This window comes from Leptidea sinapis, chromosome 2, assembly GCF_905404315.1.
Source record: "Leptidea sinapis chromosome 2, ilLepSina1.1, whole genome shotgun sequence".
Classification (NCBI taxonomy): domain Eukaryota; kingdom Metazoa; phylum Arthropoda; class Insecta; order Lepidoptera; family Pieridae; genus Leptidea; species Leptidea sinapis.
In genome coordinates, this window is record NC_066266.1 from 1720721 (window position 1) to 1744409 (window position 23689).

The window sequence follows — 23689 nt, forward strand, 5'->3', positions numbered from 1 at the left end:
TATTTTTTAAGATAACGTAAAGTAGTTTAGTAACTACCCGTGTGTTCATTTAATGTCTCCTTTGTTGCGCTCGTTGTATAAAGATCCTTGCATGACAAAAAATGGGTAGTTTTTATGTGGAATACTTATAAAAGCTACATACCTCAAGTGTGTGCATCATAGCTCTCGCAAAACTGTCAGCATCTTCTCTGCAGGAGAAGTTCAGGCCGTAAACATGCCTTGCATCTCGCCATTGGTGAAAAGTCGCCGTAGCCTGGTTATACTTCAACCCTCGTACGATCCCGCAGTTTATTACCACCTGGAAATAGCGCAAAATAAATATAATAATAAAAAATATTTTTTTATATTAATATATAAAACTACTTCGATTTGCACTGGATGCCGGCTAGATTATGGGTACCACAACGGCGCCTACTTCTGCCGTGAAGCAGCAGGCTGAACGGCGCCTAGCTATTACTGGGCAAAACGAGACTTTAAAACTGATGTCCCAAGGTGACGAGCGCAATTGTAGTGCTGCTCAAAATATTTGGTTTCTCAAGAATCCTCAGTGGCACTGCATAGTAGTGGGCAGGGCGTATCCAATATCATGAGCTGAACGTCCGGCTTGTCTCGTCCCTTATTTTCCTAAAAAAAATCTATGCTTTTTGCAAACTGAAATGTTTATAATTAATTAGCACTTATTACATTACATCTATCTATAAAAATGTTTTCACATGCGTCAGGTGTAGTCCGACAACTTCGTGCGCGACCGTCCCACGGGGACGGGGAGGACAGACGGTGGCGGAGATGGGGTACTAAACATGCCTGCGGGACCTGAGAGACGGTCGCGCACGTAGTTCTCAGACTATAGTATTTCTCTTAATAATGATGATACAAGCAGGCTATTCACGAAAAAGTAAATCTTCCAAAGGTGACAATGAACAAAAAAATAAATTCTAGAACTGATCCATCTATGGTATGGTATCTGCTATGGTATTTGTCTTTTATTGCACTCACCTCATGATCGTTGAGTTTCCTGCCAACCACCCTAAAAGTGTTATGCTGTGTGTGATGGTAGATGTGGACCTTGGACAACCCAGAACTGGTACCCGAAGGCACCCAGCGCTTCAGCGCGTCATCGTACACCATGACCGAAGCCCTAGCACTGCTTATTGACTGCTCACTGTGAACAAATAAATGGGCTGATAAATATTTGTTTTAAATCTCCGGATTTAAAACATTCCGCTGTTTGTGTAGCTTCAAAGCGAAGGTTTTTTCGTTTTGTATCAACATTTTAGAGAGCACGCCATCTGTTGTTACACTAAGGCAAATATTTGTTTCAATTAAAATAAGTTCACACTATCGTGGTAATATATGACATTTGAGCATAACCTACCTATAGCCATATTAATGGCTTATTTCTCACATCTAATGGCTATGCAGTTTTGTAACGCTTTTTAGGTACAACGCTATCTGTTTTTTTTTGTACACTACGACAAGCATTTCTTCAATTAAAATACGGTCACACTATTGTGACATATATGTGACGCATAGCCACATTAAAGGCTTCATTCTTGCCTCTACTAATAACCACATCACTTTCCTGAAGAAACAATTTGTTACTTTAAAGTGACAACCCTCACTTCTGGGATTAGTTATACAAATTAAATTTGTAACCAAAATTTATTAACGATGCGGGACTCGAATCCGCGACCTCTCGTGTCCCGTCCGAGCGCTCTTTCCAACTGATCCAACCGTTCGAGTACGCATGGGTCGTAAATTTTGGTATAATATATTGTTCAACGCTCAGGTTATGGCTCGAGGTCAATTTCAATTACTTTGATTTTTCGAATGTTTTTTTAAGTTTTCATTTAACACATTTTATCTCGTTCCTGTTCAGACTAGGGTTGTTAACTATGTTCTACAATAGAGTTTTTATTGTACTATATTATTCTAATAATCTATAATACTTATAAGAGTACGCTAAAATAATATTTGGCTGCGGCAGCCATAAACAATTAAGTCCATGTGACAATTCAAAATAAAGTATAAAAAAATTATAAACTACATTTATTGATTAATCTGGGCTCATTATACCATTTACCTTCTCTGACATGAAATCGAACGAAAAGTTCGCAGCCTTAATTCAATCAGAGAAAAACAGAGAGGGATTTTATATTATTTATTTTTGGCATTGCTCCAAAATAGAGGTTAACTGTCAACCTAACCTTTTTTCGGCGTTTTCACAGCTGTCTAAGTCAATCTAGACGTATTAATAAGGCTGTATATATTTGAGAGATTAAGTGATCAGTTCATTAGAAAGAGACGAAAAGTGGTTCGTAATAGCACCAACAATTTGGGTGTTTGGCATTACCATCAGGCAAGGTTACATAACCTGTCTGAGCCCTTTTGTGCGGCCCACATCTGACTTATATCTTTTGCCATAGCTATAAAACCATCAGTGTAGGCGATTTTACGAAATACAAAAAGGTCGAATCATGTTCCTAAACTGGAGAACAAGGCTATATCCACCTACAGTATTTTCGAAACGATAAGCTATCTTGCTTCAAAGACCGGCAACCATTAGAACTGATAGTATGTGATCATGATAGTCGTCGAATAAATATATAGCTATATATGAATTAGAAACCTGAACATTAAGGCCTCATTCACACGAGACCTAAAAAACCAAAATGCATTCTGGGTACATCCTCTGTATTAATAGAGATACAAAAGAACAGTTTGAATACGACAAGTAGTAAAGGCAATACCCGGTTAATTTTGTTTAATAATTTTCGAATGTATATATAACATTTGACGAATTGTTGGAAATAGTGACGCCTTAAATATATTGCGTAAGCATCAAACAGTCACGTCGGTGCGGTGCACTGAACGCAACTCCTTTTTTTTAGCTCTCGTGTAAATAATAATATAGAGTTTCAAATTATGGTCTATTCGATTTAATGCAACCTCCACCGCAGAAATACAACACTACTCGATATAAAACCGTCGCGTTTTAAAAGCGCTGACGTGTGAATATGTACTTGGGAATACAGTCCGATTAAACGTTTTTTTAGAGGACGTTAAAAAAGCTCCAGTGCGAATGAGGCCTTATGAGGGTATCGTGGTGATAATCAACGGTTCATGGCAGTTCTTACTTTCCACATAAAATAAATTCTGCTATAGAGAGTGACAATAACATTACATGCTGCAACAACGCTTGGTAATCGGTGGTGCGTAAAGGGGCTTTATGATGGGGAGAACAACTGGGAAGAACAACTGATGAGAAAGTCCCAGCCCATCTTTTAAATCGTATAACAACTTAACCTACTTAATATAAAATTATACAAATGACCTGGGCAGAACCAGATAAGAATGGTTCTTGTATATTGTATGGCATCATTATCCTCTATATAATCTACTATACTATAGTAAGCCTTCTTTGTCAAATCGAATCGAAAAAAAGTCGAATCCTAGTGAACTGACTGGTATTTTATTGTAAAATTAACTCTAGCAAACGTCTTAAACGGCATACTACAGCTTTTTCAAATATTTTTTTTTCTTTAATTCAGTAATAATTTTTCTAAAATAGTTATTTGTGGCCTACTGTCCGTTTACCAATGACCAAGTGTTTCGACAGAGTCTCAAACTAGATAGATAGCTTTCGAATGTACGTTGTGGGTATGTTTGGCCTCGAACCCACGAACCTTCAATGTTACTTACGTAACTTAGCGATATTGAGTTAAAAGTTATAACTGACGACATAGTATTGTACGAATCATATATATTTTTGGGTATTATTTTGCGGAAATCCACTATTATCCAAATTTGTGATATCTTATGAATGTGAATTCTCCTATGTTTTGTCTTTAATCAACTCGACACATGTTTCGCCTCTACGCGAGGCATGCTCAGGAGATGTTCCTTGTTATTTCTTCTCATTAGCTCAACCCTTTACGAAGTAGCAATAGATTCAATAAGAAAATTTTTTTTTTGACATTCATGAGTGTCATTTCCGTGACCTACATGAATAGAGTGATTTTGATTTGATGTTGACTCGCCAAATTCTGGCACGAGACTGCAAAAAGCATCAGCCTTGTCAGACCAAACCTAATAATAAATCATATAACTTAATAATGAAAGTAATCGGTGTACATACATAAAAAAATATATCAATCGAATTAAGAACCTCCTCTTTATTGAAGTCGGTTAAAAACCGTAGTATGTAGTTAGTCTATGACATAGACTGACATGATGCACGTGTTGTGTTGTTAAAAATGGCGCCAAATTTCAGGCACTTGTGTGTGTCGGGATGCATGCAAACCCTCGTTTTTTACCCTTATGGTTGCGTACCCAAAGAGTGAAAAACGGGAACACTAATACAAAAACTCTGACCATCCGTCCATCTGTCTGTCAACTGGCTTTGTATTAACGTAAAACTTAGGTGATATAATACTCTCGCAATAACAAACAATAATAGAAACCGGGATATTTGATATTTAAAACTTTTTTAACTTTGATCACGACTCATATATTAGATGAAGCATCTTATAAACTAATTCATTTGCATATTACATTTATTGCAACATGCTCTATTTATTGAAAATAATGGCCGTTGAGTTTCTTGTATGTTGTTCTCACGAGCTCTTCTTTTACCGAACATATGGTAGATCCAGTAATTTAAAAGAAATATTAATAGTGACGTTTCAAAAGCGCTTAGTGTAAGCCTAATTGTATAAAGATTATTTTACTTTGACTTATAATCGTGAGTAAAATTTCGGTGAAGGACATTCAATGTATTAATGTACTGTACGTCCACGCGGACAACGTCGCGGGCAGCACCGAGTGAATTACTAACAAGGCGACACTAATTGTATAACAAAATACGCTTCATTATAGTTACAGATATTTGCAGCAAAAATAATCTCGAAAGTTTCAAGTTTGTACTCATAATATTCCAGCAGACAGATAAAAAAGTACTCCCTAAATTGAAAACATAACGGCTGGCTGACAACGGAAGTGCTTCCCCAGCGAATATAATAAAGGACTAAAGGTTGATGCTGCAACTATGCGATAAAATATAATTGAAATGGCTGAACTCGTGTTCAATACCGCTGCTAGTTTCTAAAGGTAAATTATTCACGGCAGCTACGCGCTCAGAGTTACGAGTTGTATTTGGACCAAAGAATTACAAATACTAGCGTATAGGCAAACCAGTGGGAGGCTCCTTTGCACAGGATGCCGGATAGATTATGGGTACCACAACGACGCAAGCATTATTGTGTTTCGTATTTTGCGTCGTAGCTAGTGAAATTACTGGGTAAATGAGACTTAATACCTCAAGGTGACGAGCGCAATTGTAGTGCCGCTCAGAATTTTTGGGTTTTTCAAGAATCTTGAGCGGCACCGCATTGTTATGGACAGGACGTATCAATTACCATCATCAGCTGAACATCCTGCTCGCCTCGTCTCTTATTTTCATAAAAAAAGCAGAGCGTGTGGGAGAGTAGAACTGTCCGTTAGTTCTTCTCTCCCACACTTCAGATTGATATAAGGGAATTGAATCTATTGTAACTGTAACCGATTTTAATTGACAAGTTATACCTGTTCAGCCACGGTAACTTATTATAGCTAACACAAACATTGGCACATTATTGGTCACGCATCATCGGTAAGTCATGCGCAAGTATGTATATCCCAAGTCTACGGTTTTTTAACTTTTGGTTAGTTTGTAGTTAGAAGGTATAAAAGGCATTTATTTTTTCAATATTGATTCGTTTTGGTTAATTCGTAGTTAGAAGGCATATAAGGCATTTATTTTTTCAATATTGATTCCTTTAGATGTCATTTATTTTTGATATCATTTCTAATATATAGACACTAACTACCGCTTCGGAAACAAATGGCGCTCTGAGAGAGAAGAAGAAGCGGCGCAAGATATAAAGCATTCTTTTTTTTGCGCTCTTTTTAATGAAATATACAATATTGTACTGTCATTGCTATTGCTATAAAATAATCATAATCTAGTCCCAAGCTGATCACTTAGATATTCAGCTGTGGAGTAGTAGGATTTACGACAGAGCCATATTTTAATAAAACATTTAAATTTATTTATAGATAATGACTGAACAGTGGCTGGGACTTTATTATGAAATTGTATACATTTACCCTTAAAGCTATTATGTATCTTATGAAGCCTACTAGAATTAGCTACAAGCAACCCCTTATTTCCAGTGTTATAACAATGAAAATCACTATTAAGAGCAAAAAGGTGACGATTTTTGTGAACTTATATTAAATTTTCATAAATGTACTGACAATGAACAGTCATATTATATATTTCTTTAAATTTTTCTTTGAGAGACTGTATATAACCAAGCTGATATATATCACGAACAGCTCTCTTTTGTAGATCAAAATACTATATCAATGTCAGCACCATGATCCGACAGTAAAAGTTAAAACTCAATGTAACTAAATATCCGATCTGACTTAGTCTCATTAATAAACGCAATTAAAAGTTACTCCAAGTTTAAAATTACTTCTCCCTGTAATTTTGTAGTGGCAATGGTAAGATAAAGGCAAAAAGTTATAAACTTGGAATAACTTTACTTCGCGTTTATCAATAACACAGAAAAAGATAAACTTACGCACAAGGTTTTTGGGCAAAAAACATTTTGAAAAAAGTTTTAGCGCCAGACGGAAAGCTGCGGATGGCAATACAAGCCCAAATTATACCACCTGTTTGGCGAACCTGATATCTTGAAGACCATACGACATTTAAATCATCAAGTAATAAGAATAACATATCACAGTAAGGTCCTTACTAATCTTTCCTTTACTTCATAGTTATATTAATATTTTTGTGTACGTATCAGACCTCGTCTATAAAAAGGAGGCATTTATTTTCTAAAAATTGAAAAATCCGTTCTTAGCTGACCTCTACCTGAAGAAAAGAATATTCCTACCAAATTTCAAGTCTTTAGCTCTAATGGTTCCAGAGATATCGTGATGAGTGGCTATATACGTGGAAATCAATATAAAAGAGATAAGAAATATATATATATAGATTGTAATGTCATTACTATTGCTATAAAATAATCATAATCTACTCCCAGGCTGTCCGATCACTTAGATCATGTTCAGCAAATTTAAGCTTCATATTAAGGAAGTTTAAATGAAGAAAGCAAATTAAGTTTCGGAATATATAGACGATAAAATAGTATGTATACTGTGAAAACTGTAAAGGGAGGATAAAACTTGGTGAGTTTCTTGCCGGTTCTTCTCAGAACAAGGTCTCCTGGTAGTCTATTGAACCAATGGCATGAAAATTTACTTTCGTAAGCCTACAAATTATACCTAAATGAATAAAGAAATTTCATTTCTATGGTTTAAACATCTGGGTAAAATTTATGTTATTTACCAGTGGGAGACTCCTTTTGGATGCCGGCTAGATTATGGGTAGCACAACGGCGCCTATTTCTAGCAGTAACGTGTAAGCATTATTGTGTTTCGGTCTGAAGGGCGCCGTGCGTAGCTAGTCAAATGACTGAGCAAATGAGACTTAAAATATTATGTCTCAAGGTGACGAACGCAGTTGTAGTGCCGCTCAGTATTTTTGGACAGGGCGTATCAATTACCATCAACTGAACGTTCTGCTCGTCTCGTCCATTATTTTCATACAAAAAATATTATTTAAGCTTCATAGAGAAAACCCAAACACTCCCGACTTAAAATAATACACGGAATTGTATTAGAGTGTAGATACAGAATCGAGGTCCTTAAGATTTATATAACGCTGGCCGGTAACTGTACTTATTACAAAGGCATTACCGAACAATGTCTTTTGTTCTGTAATTTGTTAATAAACAATAACGGTTAGAAAATGAAAGTTGGCTTATCTCAGGTAGGCGGTATTGTATCTCGTCTTTATGAGAAACCTTAGTGGTCATTTTTCCATACAAACAATTTCGACTCTTCAACTTGGATTTTAATAGTAATAATATAAAAATTACTACCCATATAATTACCAGTGGGCGAGTGGAGTGGTAGATTATGGGCACCACAACTGCACCTATTTCTTCCGTGAAGCAGTAATGGGCCGTAGCTAGTGAAATTAGTGGGCAAATGAGACTTAACGCGTATATTATAGTTCATTTGAGAATTTGTTTTTTTTTTCGTACTAGAAACACATATTTCAAATTTAAGTATACGTACAGATTTATAGATAAAGTTGAAAATAGATTGAATTTTATATAACAATGATAAGGTTATCACGTGCTGCGAATCTATCTATAAGAGATTTGAATTGAGGAAGTGAAAACTATACAATTTTGTGTGTTAGAGTTATTTTTATAAAAAAGAGACAAACAAAAAGCACAGGGGTCACCTGAAGGTATGTGATCACCGTAGCCCATACTCTTTCGTAATAACAGAGAAATCACAGGAGCGTTACCGACCTTATAAAGCGTCGAATAGGTAGGTACATGATATGAATTCGAAAATCGAAAACACATTGATACGTGGTAGTTCCAGTTCAGTGTACATTGCTGACCAAGAAGGGAGAATATTAGCGAATCCGACGAGGGTGTAATCGTGGGACTGGCGCCTTCAACTGAGTAGGTCAATCAGACTTTCTACCGAACAACACATTGGTATTTATGGTACACTAACGAAAAATAATAATTTTTTCATAAATATTAAGCGCATCGAACTATTTGAAGACCTATACAGGTAATTGTTAAGTATGACCAGGAGATTACTCCGTAACTATTACAAATATCAAAAAACTTAAAAATGATATCAAAAGTACGTTAACTTATTATTAAATTACATCAATAACTTTTTTTAAATCAAACGAGAAGTACTATCATATGTTTTAATAATGAATACTTCAAAACATTTGGTACAACTTTCTTTCCCGAAACCAAACAGTAGAAAGAATTTCCTTACTTGCATTTTCAGGTCAATTGACATGGCACAGGTACCATTAAATAATTCTCATATACTATTAGATGAGAATTATTTAAAGTTATTTTTATGCCTATGCCGGCAAAACTCCTGTGATTTCTTTTGTGTTGCAAGAAAGTGAATAGCGGTGTTTACATAAGGTTATCGATTAGGTTCTTTGACAAAGTAAACAATGTGCCCAATATGACGTAACGGCCCTAAATCATCAAATTAATATACTCACTGTGCCCAATACTCCTCCCAATTCTTCTCCTTACTAGATCCATATCCACGAGGCAATGTAGCAGTTTTGGATCTACCATTCATAGACGCTGCATCTCTTTTATCAGGTAGACTCAGGACAGAATGTCTCTGAACTGGCTCCGAACGAAATGACTGCAAGGAAACTTGAGATCCTAATTCTTCGAATGACTTTAGGCTTGGAGAGTTAGCATGCCCATTTTGGATACCAATCCTATCAGGTCTATAGCCCAGCTCACTGTTTCCTCTGGATAGTTGTGGTCTCCGGTACTCAAAACTATCCTTATTGAACGACTGGGTTCGCTGCATCTTCGGTGACTCCTGTACATTCGTTAGGGAGGGCATTTTACTCTCCAATTCCAAATCGATTTCCTGTTCAATCTGCGTCTGAACATGAGCCAACATCTCCTCCAAGTCCCCTAGGTCAGGGTTTACATTCATTTTGATTCTTCGTTGCATTTTATTCACTTTTCACTTATCATCACTAAATTCACACAATAATTTTCCGTTCAACAGTTCATATTCTATTATATTTTATACAAACAGGGTTCCCAGTGTTCACATTTCTTGTAACTACATGAAAATATCGCAAAACTCGATAATATGTTCTGTTATTATACAATAATTGACTATTACGATAAGTTCGTGAATAGCGCGACACACGTCCTTTCGCGCCGAACTCTAGACGGCAACTGACATACAAATTATAAACCACTAGTTTTTTATCAACCCAGTGAACCCACAAGTTGACAGCCTCATCGTTCCTTATCACTTGACACGCGATATTGATAACATCAATATGGCTTTTATGCAAGACTAATAAATGATATTTCTCAATGTATGCTTGATTTTAAGTTAGCGGGAACTGCGTATGCGCATGTTTGTGGATTACGAGAACTTAGATACGGAACGGAACTTCACTGTGCTTATGTACATATTGATAATTAAATAATTACTATTACAGAACCCATTAATGAGAAAAAAAAAACATACAAAATTCGTTCAATTCAATATTTTTGCCATTTATCGCGAGTTAGCCTTATTGTTATTATACTAATGATCTCCATATATTTTATTTAAAATTTACAGATGAAATATAATATTATCATTAGTATATGTGGGAGAGATTACGCTTTCAGATTTAAGAACAACCATATTAATTACGCGTTTTTTTTTTTACGATTGCCTAACTACTATTGACTAACATCGATTAATCATTATTCATATAATATGTAGACACGTCACGTTGTTCACAATAATTAGTTTAAGATATACCGCTTAGTGAGAAATGTTTAAGTTTATAATTACATTTTATTTTAATTATTTTTCTTCTTATTTTTATAATTAATATTAACTGTTTTTCTCCAATAAATTAATAACCGGCCAGTGGTCTAACGGCCGTTTTCAATAAGGTATCTCTAGTTACGGACGCGACACATTAAACGGTGATAGCAATCTATCACCGTTTAATGACAAGATCGTATATATCCCTAGTTATGTCCAATATAGTTATACGACCGTTTTCAATAACCTTTCTATCCTTAGTTTAACATACTAGAGGTAGACAAATCTATCAATTTACGCTAACTTGCATTTCAATAACCTATCGACATAAAGCATTGGACTATAACTATATTGGACAGAACTATGGATAGATAAGATGTCGTCATTAAACGGTGACAGCAATGTATACGTAACTAGAGATACGTTATTGAAAACGGCCGATAGTCCAACGCTTTATGACGAATTGTCGATAGGTTATTGAAATGTAAGTAAGCATAAAAGAATAGATTTGTCTACCTCTAGTAAGTTAAACTAAGCATAGATAGGTTATGGAAAACGAACGTATGTCACATGAGGGGCGCGTTTAACGCGGCTATGTAACAGTATGTTCTTATAGGCTATATAAGATTCCTTTAGCATTTGGAATGAAAAATCCTGACGTCGACTTCCTATGACCCTAATACTCATCAAGTCATTAAATATAAAAAAGGTAAAGTTAGCAACAGTGTCACGAAGTAAGTCGGCAGAGAAATCGTGTGGCCGAGTGATAGAAAGGCAATCTTGATACTATTACATTGAGCCCATATTGGTAGGATGAGCGATATTATTGCTATTGTTATTAAGAAAAAACACCTAGATTTACACAAGTATTACAATTTTATATAAAACAATTTTAAAAGGATTGAAACACGGTTCGGAAAGCATTCGAAACGTCGGGTTAAATTAATAGATAAATAATAATATAAACGTTGATTTTAATTTAAATTTTAAAGTTTGAAAACTTGAATAAGTAACAATACAATATTTAACACAGTACAGTTTAGAGAGATTTATTTAGCTTTTTTACCTGTTCTGTGATATTTAACAACGTTGGACTAATATAAAGCAGAGTAACCAGGATAATAAAAAAATGTCAGAGCCCGACTCAGTTTGAACCAGTTTTTTTGAAGTGACTGTCTCGCTCGCCTATGTAAGTCGACTCTAAAGGAAACGCGCTTGGAGAGCATTACTATATTTCAAATTCAAATATTTTTATTCAAAATGCGATGTGACATCACTTATTGAAAGTAGAAAACTACCACCCATTTCAAAACGAATGGCCCAGACCCGAGTTGAATAGGCGCAACAAACTCAGAGGGTTCTTTTTTCATCAAAAAACATGTTTACAAAATAATATTGTACAATTAAACTTATTATTTAATAGCTTGAGGGCGTTCGCTCCATTCCCAATATGTGGTATCATTGTGAAAGTCATTTATGTTATAGTAACCTTTACTACACAAATGTTTCTTAACAATCCTTTTGAATAAAATAATACTTTAGTTTTGAACATTCTCTGGGATCTTATTGTAAAAGGATATACATCGCCCCACAAAAAAATTGTTAAGAAAATATTTTTAGTGATTGACGTTGACGAGAATTTTGTTGATTTTATGTCAATAAAGTATTCTTGACTTTGACTTATAAATTTCAATCGATTTATATACCCGCGCCCGCTTCCGCTTATAATAACATGATCGCGGCTTCGTTAAGAACATTGATTTCATTTCAATATAAGGGCACTCCGGTTGCAGGAAATAGAATGATAAAAACTTGCCGTGACTCAATTACCTATAATGTGTTTACGTGGATTTATATATCATTTATATGAGTAATTTTTACGCCGAATGCGTCACGATTTTAATCCGGAAAATGTATCTGGTTTGCTTCAATAAGCCAAATGAGTTTTTGACGCTTTTTAAGAGTTTACTGAGATGAGCTATGGAAAAATGATCAAGTGTGAGTCGGGTTCGGACATCATCATCGGTTCAAAAATGTTTTCTTTTAGATTTACATGGTGACCATTTTGCAAATCGATTATAGTTTTTATTTTTTGACGACTTCGTAGCTTAGTGGTGAAATTGTAACCTTGACTTTAAAAGTCTAGTAGGCTACGGGATCCGGGATAGGTGAATTTTTTTTTGTATAATGAATATAAATATTTATATTAGCAATGTGTTTATTTTACATCATAAAATATTTTAAACTAATAAAGTAGTTTTACATGTTTTTTTTATTGGTATTTGTGACGGAAGTTCAAAAGTATTAATGCTATATAATACATAGTTTCATTCATTCAATCTATCAGAGTTAAACGGAAGTAACGTATTTGATAACACTATTAAAAGGCAAAAAATTATTATTTTAACATATTAAGTGATTATTTTATTTAAATGTAGGTAGGTACCGCCACTTAAAGGAATTGAAATACTTTTAATATCTTAATATGTTACAAGGCATTGCGTATTCAGTTTTTATAATAAAAAACGAACTAGTGCGTATCGGACTCGCCCGCTAAGGGTTCCGTACATATTATTAGGCACCTACCTATACTAAATATCAAAAAAGGGAAAAGAAAAGTTTTTCTTTTCATTCTTCGTCATAAATCGAAAACTGTGCATAATAAAAATAATTAAATCTGTTTAAGCTTGTGCCAATGGACCCCTTTCTTGCGATACGACATTCAAAAGTCCCTGTTTTTTTATAATTTTATTACAAAATATGTGTAGTTTTCAGATGTTTTCCTATATTTATAGTATAAGACGGTGCTACTTACCAAATTTCATGATTCTAGATCAAAATTACCTTATACATTTTGATTCCCTTGTGAGTGTTGAAATATACGTTATTTGCGGCGTAAACGGCTGTATCATTATATTTACGACTAGCTGACCCGACAGACGTTGTTCTGTATATAATAAATAAAATTATGTTTTTTTATGAATTGAAATGTTACTATCACAAAGGCCTATCGAAGTAAGTAAATTTCTCGCGCACGTAGCGGTAATCGTCAGTCACAAAGATAGAAGGATGCACTCTTTGTCTAAAGTATCGATCGACATATAGGATGGATTCTAATGGTTCATAAATTTAATTTGTGACAAAACTTAAGATTTATCAATCTACATAAAAATAATGCGATAGATAGAAAGCAATTGTAGTTAATCAACCAACTATTATGTAAAATTAAGTATATTCTTTACCTCCTGAGAAATTTAGAAATATATAAAAATTCTTATTAGTTATTCATTTTAAGCTATTCTTTCAATTCGACTTCTGGACCACGGGCACACATCAAAGGAAAAACAAAATAATTGTTGTTTTTACTTAATTCCGAGAATTTTCATATTTATTCACCTTTTAAACCTTCTCTGGGCTTCCACAAATAATTCATGACCAAAATTAGCCAAATCGATCCAGCCGTTCCCGAGTTTTAGCGAGACTAACGAACAGCAATTAATTTTGATATATATACATATAGATAACTTAGGAGTTTCTTCTTTGCACAACTTTAAAAGATTGAAGAATATAATAACACATTGTTTTAGTTTCAACTCGATACTACCACGCGTTCCCGAAATATAGAGTCTTGACAGTAAGATGGACATTGTTTTGCCATATACAGGGTGTAATCGTTAAGTGTGCACAGGCGATTACTCCGTAACTATTACAGATATAAAAAAACTTTAAACTGGTATCGAAATAACTTTATCTAATGAGAAAAATGACAATAATAACTTTTTAAAAATAAAACGAGAAATATCCAAAAAAATTACATTAAACACTCCCATACACTTTATTCCTTAGCAAGTACAAAATTTTGTATTCAAGCAGATGTTTGAGTTGACGTCCTCATTGTCCAATACAATGACGAGCTCTATTTACAGTTTCTAAATGAACTTTTTGCGATTGTGGCCCACTAATGCATAAGTTTAACACTATCCTTGGTGACTACACCCTGCTCCCAGATGCTGTTTGTAATACTCGCATCAAGAAAATACTGTAGTACGTATATGCGACAGGGCTTGACGATGAGTTATGAGTGGTAAATACAATAGTTCAATTCTGGACGCGGTATTACTAGGAGTCATTAGGATTAGACAAATAGCCACTTTCTTAAGATCTTCTCGGAAACACGCTGCATCTCATGGTAGAAGTACTATACCGATCTGTTCGGTAGTTGTCGCAGTTTAACCGAAGGAAAAAAACGGCTCACCATTTATTAGCATAGATGATTATAACTTGAGAATTGACTTTAAATAAAAGAACACAATATATGCTGTCGCGACACTTGTGGGAGGCCTTTGCACAGGATGCCGGCTAGATTATGGGTCCCACAACGGCGATTATTTCTGCCGTGAAGCAGTAATGTGTTAACATTATTGTGTTTCGGTGTGAAGGGCGCCGCTAGAGAAATTACTGGGCAAATGATACTTAACATCTTGTCTCTTGGTGACGAGCGTAATTGTTGTGCCGGTCAGAATTTTTGGGTTTCTCAAGAATCCTGAGCGGCACTGCATTGTAATTGTCTCGTCCCTTACTGTCATAAAAAATGTGTTCTACAAAGTCGTAATACAATATTTCAATCTATCATCAATACTTTCGCAGCGCACGCCATGTAAAGAATATTTTAGGTAATTTTTTTACACACTGGGTTACATTATTAGACTTTTAGTAAGGATCCCTAATTTTTTTGAAAATATAACACAGCCGGATATAGTGGACTCTTCCCAACAGTAATTTTTTTTAAGTCTGTTCAGTAGTTTCCACGCCTATTCAATGCAAACAAACAAACAATCAGATCTTTCCTCTTTATAATATTAGTATAGATAGTATATACTGACAACCTGTAACAAATGATAAGATAATTTTCTCAGCAGTATGATATGAAGGTAGTTTACAAAACATTCCGTCTGCAACGTGGGAATTTATAAGCAATCATCTTCCACAGATTTAATAGCTACTCGTACAAACCGTTAAGTTGATCACAATATGTGAGTATAACGAATGCTAATAGAGGTATGTTTTAATTTTTGTTTTGTTTTCAATTGCTTATGTCTTTATGTTATTATAAATACAAATATATAGGTATTCTTTGTGTTATATGGATATTATTTACCAAAATAAAATTGTTTCTTGATAAATTAGAATAACTAACTGTATGTACAGTGTTCGTCCGGGGCAGCACTACCACCATACATATTTCTGCTGTCAAGTCTCATACCTACCAAATATATCGAACATAAAATTTCTAGAACCACAATAATCATTATATTCCATCTTGCAACTGCGTAACTGTGCTTGGAATAGAATAATATTAAAATCGCTATACAAAAATAGGTGTTGATCGTAGACGGGTGACAATTTGAAGTTGTATGTATTATAAATAACTAAATGCCTAAAAAAATTGCCAACAACACATATTTTGGGGTGGGTGACCATTATCATATAGGAGAATGAAAAACAGATGTTGGCCGATTCTCGGACCTACCCGATATACACACAAATTTTCAAATAAATTCGTTTAGCCGTTTTGAAAGAGTTTGGTAACAAACACCGGGACACGAGAATTTTATATATAAGATGACACATATCGCTCCATCGGGGTTACGTTAACGCTACGGTTTAAGTCGTCATGTAATGCTTTAGCACCCGGAGCTCTTGATACTTATATGGGCCGATGATTCAAATCAAATCAAATTCATTTTACGCGTCCGTTAAATTAAACATTATTAAGATCTTAGATCTATTATTAACATACAATTAAATTAGATATTAGTCAAGAGATTTAGATATTAAGGGATTTACAAATTTTCCGCAAGGTTATAATGCAACAAAAATGCCGGAATGAATTCCATGATCGGCATTTATAAAGGGGTTTTTGCGCAAGTCACAAGGCTTCGAATAAAAGTCCAGCTTCGGAAAGTGGGGTTGAAAATAAAACAACCTGTACCTAACACCCGTGTAAGCCTGCAAGAGTTGTCCTTCAGATTTCTTCCTCTAAAAGGTTCATACAAAACATGATTGTGAAATCCATGTTGAATTTGAAAGTGCATGGATACAAATGCTGCTGCAAGTAGTGGCCAACTATTAAGTCAGCAGTAGACAGAAAAAATGATGTCGATGACGTCAGGTCGTCGCTTGGTTACGGTGTGCAAAACAAGCATCACTAGGATATTATTATTAATTCTTAATTTAAATTTATATAATTAAAAAATAAATTTATCTTTTCTGTATTATTGATTGAGGTAAAGGTGTTTGTTTCTGATGCTGATTATTATTATCATTATTATAATGATGAAAAAACAATGAAGCCATCTGGGTTAAGTAAAAAATGTAGGTATTTATTTTTCTGTTAGAACTATTATAGCGATACAGAACAACAAAAGTCAAAACGTGAATGTATATCACTATATGTAACGGTAATGAAACTGCAAGCCGTACTGACGCAACAGGACGAGTGCGAGGGGGTGAAATGGGAACGGAAGGGGGCTTCACTTTCCAGCGAGGTCCAGAGATAATGTAGCCGTGTATTCATGAAATCATATAACACCAAAAATGAGTTTGAAGTATTCATCTTAACACCTAGTGTTCTCTATCTTCTCGGTACGTCACTACTCCTGGTAGGAAGTAAACAGCAGAATGACAATTGATAACGCTCCGTAAAGCGCGCCAAAACTTTCTAAGTATAAAACAACGGCACAGTTATTAGGTAGGGAAAGGAAATGAACACAGGAAGAAGCCAATCACATCGCTGAATGTGATTGGTTGACAATTAAAGCTGTCCCACTCAACAGACACGTTGGATAAAACGCGCCAGCTAGAATTAGTTTATACTGCCTTCAAAAATACTCAAGCGAGTCGGACTTCGACATTTTAGCGCCTTACAAATAAACTTGGTTTAAAGTTATATGGGAATTGATTTTAAAATTATGTACCTGAGAATAAACCAAGAATATGTAAAATATTGACTATATCACTGACAACACTATTTAGACGCCTCTTAATATGCCTAATTTTAGGGTAGATAGTTTGCATGAGAGCGTCAATTATTGAGTATTTAATATACAGTAAGTTATCACTTATGTGACGCAGTCATTGCCCACTTATATAAAAATTCCAACATGGCCGACCAAGCACAAAAGCTATAAGTTATAATGTGCCATTTGTCATTGTCTCTGCGTGACAATACCAACTTCGTCTATTGTTATTGGTGCAGCGTCGGGTTACCTAGTTTCATAATTGCTAGAACGAATATGGCAACAAAAAACTTAATGCGTATATGGTTTGTTATGGAGTACTTTACTAACAGGAGACGACATTACCATACCATCTAACCACACAATCCATACATAAATAAAATTGATATAACTGTTGCCGCTACAATAATATATAATAAAAACCAAAATGGCAAAATACCAAACTTGCATAGGCAAACAGATAAAAAAAACAGTGTGTAACAGTTTAGCGAGATTAATGATTTTTTTCCCCATAACAAAAAATGCCAACATGCATGTGTTTCTATGTACGGTACATATACACAATATACAAACTTACTAGTTGATCCGATACACGATGTTCTGTACATAATAAATAAAATACTGTTTTTTATCGAATTGTCAATAATATTTCATAACATATAGAATTATTTCTTAAAATATGATCCCGGTTGTTATAATGAAATTGTTTCACAGCAGAACTGTCAAACCATGTGTCAATAAATTCTCTCATAGAAAGGATGTCCATACAAAACAAATTTTGGCAATAAAAATAATTATGGGTCCCAAATCGAAACTAATAAAACAAACTATCCTATCTTTCAAGTTGGACTAAATTGCACTCCATGAACTAATCCCGTTAATAAACCCGTTAAAATCCGTTCATTATATTATGTATAAAACGTCTTTGATTAGTAAAGGAGTTCACTGGAAACAAAGAAGACAGAGGTGTCGGTTACGTAAACAGTACTGCCAAAAAAATAAATACAATTTTTTGGTTTATAGGGTTCCGTACCCAAATGGCACAAAACGAATCCCTTATGGATTCGTCATGTCTGTCGGTCGGTCCTTCCGTATGTCACAGCCATTTTTTTCTGAAACCATAAGAACTCGTTTTTTGTAAACTGAATAGTTTGCGCGAGAAACACTTCAAAAATATATGATATTGTTATGATGTGAATTACCATGCAAACTTCCACCGAAAATTGGTTTGAACGAGATCTAGTAAGTAGTTTTTAAATCGAAAACCTACAAGAACTTTTATATTAGGTATGTTACTCGCATTTGGCCGCTTTCCATAATTATAATATTCACCATCACAACAAAACACCTTTACAGCAATATATAATACAGATAAAATAAATCGTAATTTATTTATATTATTATTAATAAATAATGTTTATAAATAATAGTTTTAGTATTATTAATAAAATAAAATAAATAGTCCTATTGATGCTTGTTTTGCACACCGTAACAAAACGACGATGTGACGTCATCATCATAGGTATTTATTAGTCAAAAAATATACGTGTCGGATTAGTAATAACCAACAATATACTAAAACCATCTCCAAAACACGCTGCGTATGGATTAAGTATTATGCCGATCGGTTCAGTAGTTTTCGTCGTATAGCCAATGGAAAAGAATGGCTCTCCATTATTTAATATAGATATACTAGTCTTTCCCGCCCGCTTCGCTGGGCGAATTTTAAAAGGAAATAAATTAAATTTTATTTATCTTATTACAAATAATAATAAACAATTTAGGATAAATTTCGCATCGAATGGTGGTAGTTTCATGTCGATACAATCTGTAGTATAGGCGTGATTGAGCCTCAAACAAAGACCATTTTCATTATATATACATAGATAGAAGGTGTATGTACTATTCAGTAAATGACGTAAGTTTAAGCTTTAAATTGATATAGACAGGAAAACAACATCACGGACAGGAGGATAACAATTATTATGGGCGTAAGTCTTAAATCCCTGACATAATTACATGTCATTATCATACAGCTCCGTACGTATCCAACAAATATTCTCTGCAAAAATGTTTATGTCCTGAGATCAATATAATGTAATGTGAAAAAAACAGAGGCACCTAAAATGCAGAATTATAGTAAATGCATTTTATACAAATAATATCCAAAAACTTCTTTGTCCACATCTAAAGATCGAAAGACAGATAAAGTTGCAGAATAAAAAGTAAGCGTAACAGAAGTATGAAATAAAAATATTTATCAGAAATGAGGAGATCCGTGGGAGAACCAAAGTAACCGATATAGTCCAAATGATTGCGAAACTAAGTGGCAGTGGGCAGGGCACATAGTTCGACGGCCAAACGTTGGGGCAGTAAAGTCCTCGAATGGCCAACACGTGCCGGAAGGCGCAGTGTTGGTAGGCCCCCTACAAGATGGACCGACGATCTGGTTAAGATTGCCGGAATACGTTGGATGAGGGCAGCGCAGGCCCGATCGTCATGGAGATCTTTGGGGGAGGCCTTTGTCCAGCAATGGACGTCTAACGGCTGAGGATGATGATGATGATGTAACAGAAGTAACACTTAGTAACACCTTCTAAAGAAATAGCTACTTTAAAATCGCGCTGCTAAGAATCATTTTAAATCATACACAGTGCGTAGCCGTGTTGGATTCATAACACATTCATAAATAAATGAGTGTATGCACAAATCGCACGATACGTCTACTAATGTACTAAGGTGTAATGTGTACGTTTGTTTTGTTGTTGTAGTAGTTCTTTTATAGTAAATATTATTTAACATATTCATAGAGGAAGATACCCACGAAATTGACGGAGATTGTACACGTTGGTGACCGTACTTGCATAACTCTTTTATGAATAGATTTTAGTTTAATATTTAACTTTGTATTTATGTACTTGATGATAGGAAAATTAATAAAGTTTTTATTAAATTTATTTATTTTTATATATTTTGACTTTGATTGACAACCGACCAACATGTCTACCTCGAGGTATCCGCGCGCCAGTATGTATGTTTTCGTACCTAGGCGCAGTGACAGACATCAGTTATGAGCGGAGGTCTCCTACACTTGCCTCGCTACAAACACTCTCTTTCGTTTCATAGCTTTCTTTCCTCATTTGTGAACCGGCCTTACCGGAACAAATCTCTCATTCCCTTCACCATTTGCTATGGTCACACCTAACACCATAACTAACACCTAATATAAAACCCTTTAGAATTCTTCATAATATTTCTTAATCGCTTTATCATTACTGTCTTGTAGCGATAAAGTCGAGTTTTGTGGAAATTGCTCTGTGACTCTGTCTATAGTATTTATTTACTTCTTAGGGTTCCGTACGCGTTCTGTGTGTATTTCTACGGTATAATCACAAATTTAATGTAAAATGAAGGATTTTGAAATCCTCAGTGCAAATGAAAAAAGTTTATTTTTTCAAAAGTATTTCAAAATTTACCAGTAGCAGTATACCCCAACAAATATCACTTGGGGACTTTCAAAGTTGGAAGCAATCGCCCACCTTAAGGCCTGCAAAGAATCTCTTGATCTTGCTATGTTCATTGGTTGTTAATTTTTTTTATGACAGTAAGGGACGAGACGAGCTGGACATTCAGCCGATGGCAATTGACACGCCCTGCCCATTACAATGCAGTGCTGCTCAGGATACTTGCGACATAAGATTTGCGCAGTAATTTCACTAGCTACGGCGCCCATCAGACTGAAACACAATAATGCTCACACATTACTGCTTCATGGTAGAATTAGGCACCATTGTGATACCCATAATCTATCCGGGATCCGGTGCAAAGGAGCCTCCCACTGGTAGCTCATCATCACCTATCCATATGAGACTCTTGCCCGTTAGCCCCCGAAACTATAATTTCAAAATACATAGTATTATATCTTGTACCAAACCCTTTGTGGCTGAAAACGACTCGCACTTGAACGGTTATTTACGAATTTTATTTGTCCGACGAATTTTATACTTCCTGCACATTCAAATTCTACCGCCAAATATTGACGACCCATATAGCCGAATAGTGACCCTGAGTACTAAGCTAGAGGTCCCGGATTCAAATCCCGGTACAATCATTTATAATTATGATGAATATGGATGTTTGTTTCCGAGTCATGGATGTTTAAAAGTATTTATGTATGCTTTATTAAGTATATCGTATTAAATATATCGTTGTCTTGTACCCATAGTATAGGCTGTGCCCAGTTTTGGGCAAGATAATTTGTGTAAAGTGTGTCAATATTGAATTAAAATTGAAAATTATTATAAAATAGCGATGTACACTGCGTGCATATCATATAGGCAATGCCTTTCTCGTTAAGAACCTAAATAAATATAACACTAGTGTTGAAGTTGTTTTTATTTAATTTGTATTATATTATTTGGTTGGTAGCTAGAATGACACAAACTAAAATTAAGTTGACCAAATGGTCTGGAAACTATTTGCGAAACACAAACATGTTCAACATTTAGAACTCAACACTTAGCGCTGTCGGTTGACTAAGCGGAACTACTACAACTAGTTAGATCTATAGTGCGAGTGCCTACCGCACCTGTCTTCATAAAAATCGAGTTATTTATATGGAATGTGCTTTCTTGTGCGGTGTTACCAGGATGAGACAGGATACCTACAAAAAAGCGTGTACGTGTGTGTCTAAAAGGCCGGCAACGCTCCTGTAAGTCCTCTAGTGTTACAGGAGAATGGCGGCCGTGATCACTTAACAGGTGACTCGTTTATCATCATCTTTCATAAAAAAGTGTGTGTGCGCATGCAAGAAGTTTTACTTCTTTGGCCTAAAAAAGCATACATTCTTAAAATTATTTATTCCTCGTGCTATTCTATGTTTGTAGAAAGAACAATATTGTAATATTGCAACAATGGTTTTGACAATTAATTATTAAATAACAAATACGGCTGTACGGGCTTGAACCCTTTGCATGTCTTAATAATGGACGAAGAAACCAAAAAAAAAAAATAACGAATGTCGCAAACGTCAGAAAATTTTATGAACCAACTTCAACCTGGTACTTTTGTGTTACAGTGATGCGCGGGCATATATATTATAATTTCACTCTCATAATTTTTTCATAACGCGCCGAAAGAAGTATAACTTCAACAAAAAAAAAATAGAAACTACGAGCGACCACTAGATACTTTAATACTTATATACATATATCCGTTAAGTTAAAAAATACAAACTACCAGTCATAAGAAACACCAGGGAGAAAACTAACTAGATGGAAGGACGACCTTAGACGGACAGTTGGCCCTAACTGGATAGACGTAGCACAGGATAGAGACGAGTGGGCATCTTTGGAGGAGGCCTTTACCCAATCCTGGGTTCTTGGTAACAAATTTAGTTATAATTATTACTTTTCTTACAATATTTAAAAAAAACTTTGTAAAAGCAAGAAACAAATGGCTTATTTATTTACCAGTCATTATGAAGACAACTTGACCTCGAAGGTACGACCTCTAAAGCTAAAGGCACAGTAAAAGACATTTAGTTCGACGTATCGATTTGCGATTTAGCCCTCATAAAAGTATTCAAGGAAATTGGACGAAGACTAATACATGATCAATGAGTTTACTGTCGCATTATGCGGGTATTTGTATAAAAGCGTTTAAATGTATAAGCAGGTACAAGCCTTTACTGACGTAATATTTAGATGAGTTTAGGCTTAGCGTAATCTTCGTTTACGTTTTTATCGTCAATTGACATATGAATTTATACTGAACTTAAGTAAGACATGTGTTTCATCACACTCAGCTAAGTAAAGTCTGAGCAAAGTCTAAGTAAACTCCATAGATTTCAGGCTCAGTGTACAATGGTGGTCATAATTTGATATAGATTCACTTTTTACCAGGGGCGTGCAGAACCTAAGCAAATATAATCCACTAGTGATAGGCAATATTTTAGTTCCATTATTCTATAACAAAATTTCTATTGAACCCATAAAGTTTTAGCTTACTTACTTTTAAAACCACAAAATTAACATGTTGAGAGTAAATCACAATGACAACCTCTTCGCGATATGTGTGCTATATCTAAAAATTATATTATTAAGGTAGGTACTTGTATCTACAGTGTCTACCTTGCGAGAAAAGCAATGCACACTCTTGATTTTTAACTTATTCAATAATTTTGTTTGTTTAAACGG

General features: G+C 34.9%; 1 protein-coding gene across 5 annotated transcripts in view; it reads right to left on the minus strand.

The window, feature by feature from the left end:
* Positions 1–23689, minus strand: part of LOC126974674 (protein enabled) — an 80617-nt gene that overhangs the window by 22857 nt on the left and 34071 nt on the right. For 2 of the 5 annotated variants that reach the window (XM_050822249.1, XM_050822234.1), the window contains exons 2-4: positions 9173–9762; positions 997–1162; positions 143–298 (exon numbers count right to left, since the gene is read on the minus strand). In XM_050822249.1, coding sequence (XP_050678206.1) covers positions 143–298; positions 997–1162; positions 9173–9648 — 798 coding nt within the window. In that variant the 5' untranslated portion in view covers positions 9649–9762. Of the gene's footprint in view, positions 1–142; positions 299–996; positions 1163–9172; positions 9882–23689 lie in introns of all 5 variants that reach the window. The other 3 variants (XM_050822241.1, XM_050822259.1, XM_050822268.1) reach the window with 3 other exon arrangements.